The 15,236-nt window shown below is 38.8% G+C and overlaps 1 protein-coding gene across 3 annotated transcripts in view; it reads right to left on the bottom strand.

Moving 5' to 3' along the window:
- LOC128873927 (alpha-mannosidase 2) overlaps positions 1 to 15,236 on the bottom strand; it is a 136,822-nt gene that overhangs the window by 25,213 nt on the left and 96,373 nt on the right. For all 3 annotated transcript variants that reach the window (XM_054117970.1, XM_054117988.1, XM_054117979.1), the window contains 2 exons: positions 6,554 to 6,646; positions 2,501 to 2,673 (listed from right to left, as the gene is read on the bottom strand). In XM_054117970.1, coding sequence (XP_053973945.1) covers positions 2,501 to 2,673; positions 6,554 to 6,646 — 266 coding nt within the window. The remainder of the gene's footprint in view (positions 1 to 2,500; positions 2,674 to 6,553; positions 6,647 to 15,236) is intronic.

Genomic DNA, 15,236 nt, shown 5'->3' with positions numbered 1-15,236 from the left:
TCTGCTAAAATCTGCTAAATTCTGTTAAATTTACAATTTTCTCCAATGACCCAACCAGAAGCACGGATACCTCGGGTTCGCCAAACCCGTACTGCAGCTGCGACCAAGCACAGCTACAGTCCCCGAGTGCTTATCACTTTTTTACTTTCGCATCTAAAATTCCTGAAATCATTACGTGGTGTATCAGAAAAAGTTCTGGAGGTTATAGACACAAGGGCAGGGCTGAAAACGACGTTCCCTCTAGAAGAACCAAGGGAGGGGAGCACTTTGAACGAAATTACCCTTTCTCCCGCAATAGAAATGCTATTCTGCGCCCCTCATTTTCACTCGTAGCGTTCCAGGCTGTTAAGAGAAGGAAGTGGTTTTCGATCTTCGAGATATTGCCCCGACCGAAAGCGCTATGCTGCTATTTCTTCTCCTAATGGACCGTTTTATGACAACCCCGTTCTATAAGGGGCGCGTACATCACGCAAACGCCTGCTTCTCCCTTCCCATCGAGTCAGAGGAAATCTATTCTCACGATTTCCTCGTTATCCTCTTATCGACTGCTACACGAAACGATTCTCTTTGTCCCGCTCGCAGTTCGCCTCGCGTTTCTGTTACAACGGTCCGAATCTGATCCATCGAACAATTCCATAAGGAATGAACCCCGTTGGAGGGGGCCAGGTACTTCCCTCCCTTCCCATGATCTCCTTTTACGTTCGCGATACTTCCTCATCTTTATCCTAGCTTTCCTTCGATCGTTAAAAATAAAAGCTCTGCCCATAGCACGGGATGTGTCTTAACTGCTCCATTCGAGCCTAAGCCACCCTGGTCACCTTCTACTTCTAATGCTCCCTTTTATGACTGTTGTCTGCGAGGGACACGACGCGGAAATCATCCATCATTATAATAATGAAACACGAAACATGGAGTATCGAATTGGCTTCGACATTTTGTTTTTCCAACTTGTATACATATATGCTCGTTTGAAATACGTGACTGAAGGAAGAATAAAGTCGTATGGTTCTTCTTTAAAAGTATTAGGTTGTCCCGAAAGTTTTTTTCGCGAGTTGCACTCAATTATTTTATGTGGTCGTGTTTATAGAAATAGACAATCTACATTCATAGATATTCATGTTGTAACAGTAATGGAGCAAAATGAATCGTGCACAATTCAGTAATGTAACGTAAAACATAAAATATTGTGCATATATTACTTATTAATGAAGCGAAAGAAACTTTTCGGACAACCTGATAAATGATAAGTAGACTGCGGATTTTTATGCATTTATTGAAACTTTGAATGTGCAAAAAAACTACAAGATGCACACAGTATGGAGTAATATAAAAAAATATTGAAAGTCTAGTTTATATTATAATAATTGCAGAATAAAATAAATTCCTATTTAAGTTCAGTCATTATAGGTACATTTGTGAAGATTTTGTTTTGCATGAAGATCCGTAGTCTCTTTCCATCTAGCCTAACAGATCTTTTTTAGCTGTATTTCATTTTCTACTGCTGTAATTTAATCGACATTTGAATTTCAAAAAATCCTTTTAATATTTCACGCATTCATAAATCTTGAAAAGATGCACGAAAAATGATTTCAGTAAAAAGAATTAAAAATCGTTCTAATTCCTTTTGTACCCGAACAACCGCTATTGCGTGACACGTATTTAAAACGGAAAATACTTCAACCACACTACCCGTTGCAAATCGATTTTTTCCTCCGTTATGTCACGCTTTGAATTATTAAAAACATGTTCGTGAAAAAAAAATTAAAATCTGAACATTTATGGCAGAGAGATGTTTCAAAGCACTGGTGCACAGGTAGAATATAAAAGGGAATGGCGCATGCTTTTCCAGCTGTATTCACCGAATGAATGTGACACAATTCGTATTCGTCCTTTTATTTGTCATTTTCAGAATGAAAAACCGTTCAGTATACATGTTTCAATTTATATAGGCAAGTTTATAGATGTACATTTATATTGTTTTTTTATTTAAATGCGAAGTTAGATATATTCACTGTAACACTGCTGTTTATAGATGTATTAGGTTACGGTGGACGTCCCATCAAAGAGTTTTAAATCAGTTTCGTTGATTAAAATATGGTTATTAAATTTGATAAGGGTAAACAATTAATACGCCGTTTCCTTTTCTTTCTTTTTTCAAATTAAGGGAGTCCTCATCAATCTGCCAGTTGTTTTACGGAAACTTGATCAAACAAACCATTCCATCGACCTCTAAATGTCTTTTTCAGTATTCAAGATCGTTTCTTAAATGTTTAACAAACTAATAAACTATTTGGAAAGAATTGCAAAATAATTTATATCCTACTAAATAATTAGTCTTTCTACTCATTTAATTGAAACAAAATTAAATTTCAAATCTGAAGTAGTCTCGGAGAAACAGTTTGCAACTATTTATTTAGCTTACTTTATAGATTCAACAGAGAACAGTGGAGGTAATTTTCTAGTGTAAGGGAAACGGAAGTGCAATTTGCTATACACTTACCTCTCCCACCAAAGCGATAAGAAGGACACTTCGCTCCAGATGAAGGTCATATTCGGCCATTGCTGCAACTTCGAGACCATGTTGTTCAGGATGCTCCTAGTAGAGCTGTGAAAGTATTGTTCGAACGTTTTCAGCCATCCTGGATCTGTGTGGCTGTGGGGTACCAGGATCACCTGGAACCAAAATGAACGAATTTTTATAGTTAACTGTTTTTAGAATTTAGCAGTGCGAATTTACTCTTGTGTCTCCGTATAACATGAACACTAGCGAAAAACTTAATTAAAGAAACAAACAAACTTATGTATCGACCGTTTTGACGATCTCGCAAAATAAACCAAGAAATTTCACCAGATATTCTAATGAATCATCAAATTTTAAGAAGCTCAAGAAGATTCATACGATTTTATTATCCAAATTTTTCACCGATCAGCAATTTCACTGTAATGGTTCTCAACCACAAGCACAGCGTCGTTCTAACGCTGGAAATTCGTTAATTAGGCTACACCATGCTTGCCGCGATAACGACGTTATTTCGTAATTGATACACTGCCGAGTCGAGCCAGTAATGCAGCCGCACGCCAGCCAACATTGCTCGTAAAACAATTTGCGGGACTCATTACGATTTAGGATCGGTTCAACGATCATGCGCTCGACTGGCTTGATTGTTGCTCGTCGTAAAACAACTACGAACAATTCAAAGGGACAAAAATTTTACAAGTCCAGAAATTTCTAGCAAAATATTCTGGAAAATTGGTTATAGGAGTTCGCTCATGAGAATTCGCTCGATGAGTGGCATCCTCGGTTATACAAGGCATCCTCGTAAAAAGCGAGTCTGGAAAAATGTCACCCCGCCCGCCTACCACTGCTAGATAAATGTAATGGAACGGTCACGAGTCGGTTACCGAGGATGTACTTACCCCCGACTACCCCCTAATCTTCCTCGTTTTATTTCTTCCATTCGCTTCTGTAACGAAGCAACGCCAGACAAGCTGTTTATTACCGTTATTTGTTTATTAAACGGGATAACATATTTCTACGTACTCGACGAGAATTAAGGGCATAAAGAATGGCATCAAAAACAGAGGCGAGCATCGTGTAGAAACAGTAGATACGGTTGGAAAGAATTAATCAAAATAGTTTTATGTTTCTTTCATAAAAGTTTAACGTCGCATCGACTGCATTTACGTGACTATTATCGATTACTGTTTGAGACTAATATAGTTTAAACGCTGTTAAAAAATCTTGAATTCTTCAACAATATTAAATTTTGGACGTTTGGTTTATCATTGAAATTTCCTCCCAAGGTTGGTTTTAATTGGTGGTTGTTCCAGGCTTCAGAAAATTTGTGGCTGTTGAGGATAATATATTCTATTGTTAATTGTGTACTGGATTCTTCACGTGTTGGTCTTGTTTATGTATCGTTTTTGATCCAATAACCTGCCTCTAATACGTATATTGTGAAAAATATAAATAAAAGTAATTGTAACATTTTTTCTGAAAACTCTATATTCTTAACCCATCAGGAAATGTCGCGTGAAATGATTCTAATATCGTCCAGACAATATCAAAGGCAAGGTGTGCTGGTTTCTCTACGGAGGAACTGTGATATAGTAATTTCAGTTCTCAGAGAAAATTCTCCACAAAACGCATCGACCTTCGTAGGTTAAGAATCTTGCTTCTTGCCTCGTTTAAGTTAGAGGCGATAACTGTGATTTCAGGAAGTAACTGGCGAAGTTATCGGGAAACTGATAGCGAAACGGGCCGTGCTGTTCTCGAAGAAGGACTGCTCTAGGACACTTGGTGGGAGTGTATTAAAGGGGCGCTATGATCCGAGCTGCAACCATCTTATGCATACGAATCAGTCTTCGGATCTCCAGACAGCTTTTGCTCGTGTCACTCGTTTCTGGCTAGTTTATTAAAAGCATGAAATGACTATCCTGCAATTAACGATCCTCGTCGAGAACTATTCAAATATGTGTCTCCTAAAATTTGGAGTCCAGAATTCGGATAAGAAATAATAATAAATAATTTTTTTAAATATAAGTAGAAAGATTTTAAAGACCTTAATCAACAACATCATAAAGAAAACATTTATTATCCGACCCAAAATGAAAGAGTACTCCCCTGACTCTAGAGTTAACTACCGCATGGTGGGTCATTCAAACCACGGATCTGTACGTTCCTAGCTCTTTCATAACCCTCGAGTAGCCGCTGAATCGTCCATTATCTGAGAAGTCACCAAGGGTCAAGTCGATTGGGAAAGCCAATAAGAAAAGTGAATAAGAAAATGGCATCACACGGACCAGACTAGAAGCGGAAGTAAGGGCAAGCGAAGAGGAGAGAAGGTGCATCGGATGCATTCCGCGGCGAAATCGCCGGCGTCGGAGGCATTGTTGTGCACGCATTTTCGAAAAGGTCACCGCCCACCATTGTATTCTGTCGACAATACCCTGATGAGCCGGTATTGTCGAACTTGTCGAACTCTGTCGTGATCCGAAGCACGTTGAAAGGGCCAAAGGGAAGCCGCGTCCGCGCTTGTCCTCGCGCTGGCAAGACCGGAGGCTCCTGGGGATTCGATGAAATCGCTTTGAACCACTTGGTTCCTAGCTTCCGACTAAATATTTGTTCCGTTAGATCGCTGGCGAATCGGCCAAGTCCGTTCACGATCGAACGCGTCTTCCTTCGGAATTTTAGATACTTCGGCGAGACAATGGACATTCGAAATTCCTGACAGAGCAGAGGTTGTGCGTCGCGATAGAAAATCGGGTGAATTTCCTCTTCGGGGTCGTAAATTCCGAATTAGATTTAATAGCACGTGACCGTCGCGTTATGTCCACTGGCGCTCGACAAATTAATATTGAACACCTGATTGTTTAGTGGAGTTGCGAAATGGTGATAATATGTCCACGTTGGATTAGGTTGAATCGATGTTGATGGCGCTACGCATAATTTACGCGCGGAATTAACGTTATGCGAATAATTAAATATTGTTAGATTGTATTAGGTTGTTCCGAAAGTTTCTTTCGTTTTAATAATAATTAATATATACACAATATTTTATGTTTTATGTTACATTACTGAATTGTGTACGATTCATTTCGGTTCATTACTGTTACAGCATCAATGTCTAAGAAATTAGATTGTCTATTTATATAAACACTACCACAGAAAATAATTGAATGCAACTCACGAAAGAAACTTTTCGGACAACCTAATATAACCTATATTGTTTCTATATGAGTTATGCGCAAAAATTGCACTCTAATTGGATAGTTAAGTAGCAACGGAAAAAATATCAAGATACCATCAAGCGGCCGCGCATTGGTTCTACATTCGACTCCATCGGGAAAGCTCTTCAGAGATTTGCTCTGCTTCCGGCAACGGCATCCTGCATTTACGTCCGCGAGCTAATTAAGCCGACGCATCCAAGGTATTTCGGTGAATCGTTAACGAAGTTCCATCCCTCATCTCTCGACGAGGATCCGCCTTAAGGCTTCAGGAAGCACGTACGTGTCGCCCAGATATTCGCTAAGCTGGCTGTACCTTCTGTTTCGTCGCGTCGTTGTAAACGCGTCTCTTCATCCGTCGAAGCCATCAACATCGTACCGCTTCATTAGATAGACCGGATTACTATGGGATTCATTTCGTCAGCCCAGAGACTTTATCTTTCTCGGAGACATGAAACCTTTTCAAATCTTATTTGCCAACCGTGTCGCTTGTCCGTAGTCAGATATAGTTCTAGAGTTGTGATCGAAGTTGTCAGTGACAAGGATTCAGATAGAAATAATACTGTCGATGATGACTGACTCATTAGGCTAACGAAATATACAATGGTCTTAAAAAGCTCGCGTATACCGCACTGATAATTCTTTCATGCTGCACCATTCGAAAAATAATACTAGGAATTTTTCTGCGGTTATAAAATGAAATAATATGATATTTGACACAATTTAAAAAATGCCCAAGTCTGTTATAGAGTCGATACCATAGATTAAATCTGGTTATTTTTGCAAAAGTGTTATAATATCGTCTGACAGGGACTCAAGGTCCTACCTTCAACGGCGGCCTTGTTGGATCCTTCCTGAGCTCTGCATATCTGGCTTCGAAACTGTCGTCCCAATATTCCCTACTACGCATCCACGATGGCTGTAACATAAATAGAAAATGATGGTTGTAGTTAATTCCAGATCGAAGGCGATGGAAATGAATAATGCAAACAATTGCTTTACATACAAACATAGAATAACGAATTTCTACATAAACTACGTGTGATGTAGAATTTCTCCATCAATGAATGTCTTAATGCGTTTCTCCGGATACAGTCCAAAGTTAAGCATGAATAGAGTCGCGTACATGCTTCCATACGCGTGACTAGTTTCCCCGTGTAAAGACCGAAGTTTGGGAACGTCTATACATAGGAAAACCAACCCTTTGGCGTTCGCGTATAGTTGCGTCGTATATGTATAAACAAACACTATCTTACACTGGAGTAAACAGAGATTTGGTAATGTCGTACTCCAGCATCGCATAGAGTAGACCGTTCAACCATAGCGAAGAGGCAGGCCCAAGTAGACGAGCTTGGCGTGCAAGCGCAAAGCTTTACGAAGTTATCCGCTCGTGCTATGCGTTTGTTGAAAATTCCGTGAAATTACATGCTTCGAATTACACTAAATTGGTAACCGAACTGTTAGGCATCTTCCTTTTTTTCATTTGATAAAAAATAGCAAAAATAATTAGGTGGACCAATACATTTTCGACCAACTGTATTTCGGCTATTCCGGCGTGGCAGCGTAGGGCAAATGCAAAATCGGCCGTGACATCTTTCAGAAAACGTGGCTCGGTTTATCGCTCTTTATCGCGTTCACGCGAACACGCCTGGCCGCTTCTGTCATTTATTACCCTCGTTTGGACACGCCGTGGCGGATAGCGACGCGTATCTAAGGTGAAAAACCGGCGAAAGATGCAAATGCGTCCGCGCGTGACGATGATAGCCATTCCCAGCAGGGCGAAAAGAGAGAGAAGGAGAGAGAGGGAATCGCTTGTAATTGGCAATTTTTATGCGGACGTCGCGTTACGTTGCGCCTTTTTAATTAATAATTAATCGCCGACTCGCGTATCGCCAACGGCCAAGTGAGAATGCACAAGTTCGCGATACGTTGCTTGGACGCAATGAGTTTCGAACACGATACACGCGGATGATTCAGGCCTGGTTCGATGAAACGAGTAATAGAATTTACGGGCGGCGATAAGAAAGTGCGCGTTGCAGTTATTAACGAGCACACGGGGATGGTAAAACGAGCGGTTAATAACAGAACCGCCACTTGTTCGCCTAATAATTTAGCTCCAAGCGACGATGTGCCTTTCCAGTGAACGACCAATTAAGAGCATTAACGGTAATTATTGCTGCGGAAAAATTCCTATTAATAATGTCGACAATTTAGAGACCGAATGGGGTGTAGAAAGTATAGCGAGTCTAGGAGATGGTGGCTAGACAGGGGAACGTGGACCTGATCGGTATCCAAAATTTCATTTTGCTTTAACTTGTTTGCTTTAAGTTTGTTATACTTTTTGGTCACCAGTGACTTTCCATCGTAAATCTAGTATTGAAAATTGGACTATGGCGTATGATCTGGAACAAAAAGTATCTACTTTTGCAATCAGTAATTTACAATTAAATTTGAATTCTTTATTTGTTTTTAATTTTCCATAAATTATTCTTGAAATGTTGGAAATTCCTCGGAACTACTAATTAATATTCCTACCAATCATTACAATACGGCTTTCTTTGTTACATAAAAGATGAAACGCGTACGAATGGTTTTTCAAAACTGTGTCCTCTTCTTATTTTTCGTTATTCTTTCACCGACTCTTATTTTTATCCAGCAACCCTCAATCGAACCTGCGGCTACTACATCAGGGGTCGGTATCTCCCTCTTTGGGAAGCACTGGTTTAAACGAACGAATAAGTTAACACGGAGAGAGAACTTCGCGTCTCATAGGACCACGGACGCAAAGACTTCGGGCGTTATCGTCATTATCTAAAACACGGTCGTTAGAATTTCGAAGGAGCTTTCGTGTAAAGCCGTTCTCACTCGTGGCACGTCGCGTTTCCCTTATCGCTTGGGATATCGTGTCGGAACAATTACGACGATAAAGTCGTCGTTAAATAGAACGAGAGCGTTATATTTATTTAAATTTGAGGAAGTAATCGCAATTTTGCGTATTTTTCATATATCGTTAACGATCAACGATAGTTTCCGATGACGGATTATTCATTTGAATAATTAACTGCCAGAATTCTGTTTACTTTGATGGTTTATTTATTTAATTGTTAGGAAACATCATAACTGGCGTTAAGTATGTTTTCATTTTTACTCCCAAAGCTTTTCATTTCAAAACCCTCCAATCTATTAAATAACACATCTACATAAAAAAAGAAGTCGAAAATATAGAATTAAAATTTGATATGTGAGGCTTCATTCTCGAAGAAAGCGCGAGTTGTCTAGAGAGAGCTACGAGAAAAAGGAGGCACGATGTTCTGGTTTAAAACAGCGACAGAACGCGAAGCGACCGGCGCAATGAGGTAAAACGAAATTGGAATTCGCCGAGAATCCGATCCTCCTGGCACCAGGCAGACGCGGTCTTCGCGAAATTCGAGGATCCTTTTGTTTCGACGAAACCATCAGAATTCCGAGCGGAGAGCCCTGAGGTTTCCACCCTCGTTCCTCCCAAGCGATGGCTATTGTCTGTAGGCTTTCGAAAATAAACTGTTTAGAACTTTATTTAGTTACCGGTGTCATTGGTCTTCTCGAAAATTGCTTCCCTTTACAGGAACCAGAATTTCAGTGACTAGTTTGTTTGGATAAAAAATTGATTACATTTTTTAAAACCTCAAAGTTCTAAAACTTAAAATAATATATGTCGTAACTAAATTGCAGATGTTTATGCAGATTAATATTTTCACAGATAAAGAAAAAGAATTGTTTGAATAAAAGTACATCTTATCTCCTAAACGTTATAACGTGTATATTATCGTTGATATTTTATATATTTTTGCATTTGTTATATCGTTTTTTCAGTTTTTGATAGGAATTCGTTTGAGGCTTAACGGTGGTTTTCAGATCAAAGAAATTTTAGATACAGATATTGCTATTGCTTTCCGAGAAAATTGAAATAGCTTGCACAAGCAAACAAAAAAGTGTATCGAACGTGTTCTAAGCGAGAACATAGAACTTACAAGAGGAGGAGAAAGAGGTTTACAAATTTCAAAGGAAACAATTTACGATAGACGTTCACGAACCTGAAAATTCAGAAAATGTTGGAACATCATGTATCTGTAATGTATCTTTAAGACAACACTGTTTCTAGTTGGTCTATAATATGGATAAAAGTGATGAATTCATCCCCTGAAAGATCATCCCCTGCAAATTTATCTTTCTATTGACATACACAATGACCAATAACCACTACACAAGCAATTCCCGAACACACTCGCGTCTCTAATAAACTTTTTCGTAGGTTCCATGTTTCGGAACTAGAAACCTTTTTATTTTATTTCGAATTCCGGAACGTGGAATCAACCGAAAAGTTTACTGGAGACGCGAGTGTACTCGAGAGTTGTGTGGTGCCTCATGTCCTTCCGACAGAAATAATGCTACTAAAGGCCGATTACAATGTATTGTCTAAAAGAGCACGCCGCTAACATTTTACGCGTTACTGTGGCTTCTAAAATTCAGATTATAATAACCTTGAATAATTTTTACTGCTATTTCCCTTGCATCCCACAAATAATCCACGGTGTTCCTAGTTCCGAGTGACTCTTAACGCCAAGGAAGGCTCTAAGCACTGCTCCGATCGGTTCGCGTCGAAATCGTCGAAAATGGGTTTGCAATTGGATCGCCATTAGCCTGAAGGGTAACGAACGTGGCGAACGGAGTGTCGAAGAAGAACGAACCGTCCCTTAGGGAAAAGGGATGATTCCCCGTCGAGTGAACGGGCTGACGAAAGGATCGGGATCCAGGAAAGGGGCGATATTCGAAGGTTCAAAGACGGGGGAGTCGAATAAAAACAATTAGGGGTAGAGTGAGAAAGAGAGAAGGGTTGAATAAGGAGGCTCTGGAAAATGTACACAAACGCGTTAGTCCGCGTGATGATAGCGAATGGGGAGGTAAGTCGAATGGTTTATGGTCGTGGGAGGAAAGGAAATGCGAGGAAGTGTATGGAAATGCATTCCAACTGCAGGTAAAAGAAACGAACTTGTGGGCCTGGGGGTGGGTCATGAAGGTAGAACCTTCGATCATTGATATTCGTACAACACGTGTGCCTACATTATCATGGAATTAGGCAAATCGTCCTAAGTAGGCGGAGGACAGCGAAGAATACATGTCCACATTAATTAATTAAATCACTATTTTCGTACTTTTACGAGTACTACATTTACTTATGATGAATAATATGTAACTTTTAAAGTTATTTGAAGGGTCTTTGTTAATCAACTGAAATTGAAAAGGAGACTGAAAATATCTTCACCGATGGAACTCTTGAAATCACTAAACTAACCAAAAGTAGGAGGCATGTATTATTTTAACTGCGGAAACTCAAGTTTAAAGAGTAAAACTAGTCTCCAAAGTTTCCCTTTCTAATACCATCTTGAAAACTATTGGAGATACATGGAAGTTCCTTAAATAGAGTTTTCGTGCTTTCTCACAGGAAATAACACGATGTTTACATCTGTGGTGTAAACTGCTGGAAGTTTCTGCCTCATGCAGACGGATAAATCTGTATATTAGTTCATCAATATTGTCTTTTACTAAAATATTCATTAATCTGCCTCCATTGAAGGTAATAAAAATCGTCAGTATCGATCGGAGTTTTGTACTTAACTATTGAAACCTAAAAGTCAAATAAAAAATGTAATATATTATTCATTAGAATTTAATAAATTACAAGAATGTACAAATTAAATAACGTACAAATAGTTTTCATTAAAATATCTAAGACCATTTGAAAGATATAAAAATGTTTAAAACATGAGTATTTATACTTGTCCATAAAACAGTTGTAAAAATTGTGAATAATATATATTATAATATAGTCTAGGGATTTGTTCATATATCATTTCTTGTATTCAAGGAACCCGAGGGAAAATGAAACAATTAGAAATGTTCAGGAACATGGTATCTGAAGATTTGTACATAGTATAAATTGTTTCCATTTCGACAACGATATGGATGCAATGCGTCGAGTAATTATGATGTTACCTAATATTTCCTCATTAAGCTCATGTTATCAATATTCCCTGAATCCTATTTAATTGATGGTGTGGTCTACAACATTTAATTTATCTAATTGCCATGTAATTCGTATTAATATCGAGAGGTAAGCATTAATTTATAATGTACTTTAAATTACATAGCATTATCGGTAGTTGACACCATTCGTCAATTTCGTATCTTTATCTAGTTTCTCAACTTACAAGCATCAATTGTAACATCTCATTTTTGTCAAAACCAACCAGTTTTGTGTTCTGATAATGTTTATTGTCAACCTTACAAAACAGATTCTACTAAACTGTTTATGGACAATGTTCACTAACTCCTTGTTACCCTTAATGAGAGATTAAAAAATCAATTTTGCGTCAACTTCTTGAGTAATTGCACGACTTATTGGAAAAAATTCCATTAAATGTACGTTGCGTGTGATTTATGCATGACGGTCCACCATTTAATCTAGCCGAGTAGCGAAGCAGTTCTTGAACCAACGATTTTCTAACAGATGACTGGAACGTGCATGACGTATTGCTTAGCTTGCTCGTTTCTTGGATTTAAATCTGCTGGATTTTCATTTTTGGAGTCACTTAAAAATGTTTGCTGCTTCAATACGCATAGCCAGCGTAGAAATACGCTAGCAATGGTAAAAGGTAACCAACAAAATTCTACAAATAGTTAGAAAATTGGAATGTCCGAGAATCTCTGTGCAGAAACTGCAGAAAGCTGTGTAAAAGCTACTGGTTCGAATATTATTTTTTTGCAGAATACGTTTTCCAATAATTTCGTTACCTATGTAGACGTGGACACGACCAATTGCTGAAGCGAATCCCATGAATTAAAGTACACCGTGTATTATCAGAAGGCAGTTCGACGAAAAGATCGATCTGGGATGAAAGTTCGACGCACGCCGCGTTTTCGGGACCGAGTAGATCCCAGTCAGCCAGACAGATAAATGGAAAGATAGATAGCCAGAGAAAATAAGAGAGGAGAGTTCCGCCACCATGGGAGGGGTTGGATGGGGGATGGAGGTCTCTCTTCTCGGGTCTAATTTCGTTAAAGGCGCGTAAAGGCGAGGCGTAAGATCGATCGGCGGAGAAAGAGAGAATCTCCCCGGAAAATAATCCGCAGTGAAAGACGGCCTCGGTCGATGGATTAGGGCTACCGAAGCTTTTCACTGTTTAATTAACGTCTGCGGGATTAACTCTGTTACAAGGAAACTCGGCTGATCAACGGATAATCGATCGGTCTATGACTGGCCGACTGGAAAAATGTCTGTCGCGAGACTGGTTAATTCAAATTGAATTTCCTACCCTACGTGCCAAAGGGTGCGGGTCTGATTGGAGGTGGGAGTTAAGACCGGGACTATTCGTATTTTTTGTAGGTATTCGATATTGATACCACTACTATAATTCAAACGAGAAAATATGAAAGAGCGTACAGATATTGCTATCGGTTTTGAAAATAAATTGAAATAGCTTGCACAAGCAAACAAGAATGGTATCGAAAGTGTCATAAAGAGAACTTTGAATGATTTTTATTTCTTAACTAGCTGTTAACTAGCTATCGAATATTATTTTTATTTTATGTATATTAGCTACGTATATGTTAAATTAGATATAAAATTTGATATGTTATAAAAGAACTGTTACATTCTGGACAATTGAACTTGTCGACTATACAAACACCGTTCTGCAAAACAGCACCTAGAAATAGTATTCGATTATTGCTTCGCCGTTAATGGTTTCGATATCGAGGTATTCGAATGATAATCTTCGAAGGTTGAAACGCGCGATGCAATATCCGAATATGAAGTTGATCGAATAATCCCAGCGCTGGTTTAAAGCGCCAGAGTAAAACGGAGGGTAGCTCGAAATTGAAACGCAGCCCGTGCACGATTTCAAAAACGGGTAGAAAATGGGATACAAGTGTAATTTCACAGCGGCGGTGGAACGCGAAATTTAATGCAACGGCGCGGTAGAACGGGGGAAAAAGGGAATGAAAGAAAGAGCGCACCGCGCGAACACTTTTTTTTTTTAAAAAAAGCGTAAAGCGAAAATTCCTCTCGCTCGGCCGGAGGATTTCTTGAAATTAATATTTTCAGGACCTCACGCAAATAATTATCGTCGTATTCCTGCCCACCGTGGAAAATTCAATTTTCCCTGTTCCTCCCTATTTTTTCCCCCTCATTTTTTCATTTTTATTTCTCGTCGGGCTATGTGCCAAACGACTCGTAGGAAGACACATTCTCTCGCGGAAATATTCGAGCGATTCTCCTCGTAGTCGGACAATTTTTTAAAAAAATGCAGCCGCGATCCTGTAATTAAAAAGAGTCCGCGTTGCGAAGGTAAACGTATAAACTTTATTTAATTAAAAGAAAGCGCCGCGACCACGTGTTCATTTTTGGCGTGTCATCAGAGGCGATAGAATAACTGGAAAATGCAATAATTTGAAGTGAACGTTTGACCGTATCCATGTGTTGTGATGCAAATTGATTACAATATATTTTTCATCTATACTTTTTTATAAGTTAAATTAATGTTACACTACTAATTAGTCAAAAATACATGTGATTATTTATTCTTTATTAAAAATATTTATTCACTCAATGTTGTTGTTTAAGATCGACGAAATATTTGTTTTTTTGTAAAATGATGTTTATAACTGCAAAATATTTGGAAACCAATAGTGTCTATTGTTAAAAGATAATGCGGAGATAATCTCCATTTAGTATCGGAAATTATTAATTACGCTTCAATCTTAGTTCACGAGACGAAGATCGATCGATTAATTCGCAAACTGTAAAAAGAAAAGAATATGCTTCGGAAGCTGAACCGCATCATCAGAACCAAGTCAGGAGGAAAACATTATTAATCGTCGACTTTTCCTGTCGCCCGGTCGACTCACAATGATTCGTCTTTCCCGCGACGGCAAAAAAAAGAACAAAATTTATTGGCTGGGACGAGTGCAGGGGTAGTTCTCGCGCGTTTTTTTCGCTCGAGCGAGGCGTAAATAATTGGGTCGATGCGGTGAACGTGCTCGACGAGTGGCTAACTGAATCGAATTCCTCGTCAGCGTGACGCTTACCGTCAAAAGAGGGAAAAAAACAATGAGAACCACGTAGTTTGAAGCGACGAAAGAGATATCCAATTGCATCCACGACTTTTCACTTGAAACTTCAACGTCCTCAGAGAGATAGTTTCCAAATATGGCTTCTCACACCTGATCGGTTCTTGTTATTAGGTTCTCCAATAAGTTCTCGTGCTTTTTTTTGTTTGCTTGTTTTGCAGCAATTTGTTTGTTTGTTGGCTTAGTGTTATATACCGTTCGAAAACTTTTTTCTTGTTCTTCATGTAGGATATTATCATTTTTTGGATAATTTAATTTTAGCTAATTTTCAGGGAATAGAAATGGAATTTATAATTTATTTCGCCTTTCGTGGCATTTGGAAAGCTGCGTTTGGAAAGAAT

This window comes from Hylaeus volcanicus, chromosome 1 (genome assembly GCF_026283585.1).
Source record: "Hylaeus volcanicus isolate JK05 chromosome 1, UHH_iyHylVolc1.0_haploid, whole genome shotgun sequence".
Lineage (NCBI taxonomy): Eukaryota > Metazoa > Arthropoda > Insecta > Hymenoptera > Colletidae > Hylaeus > Hylaeus volcanicus.
This window is presented reverse-complemented; position numbering and strand designations above follow the sequence as displayed.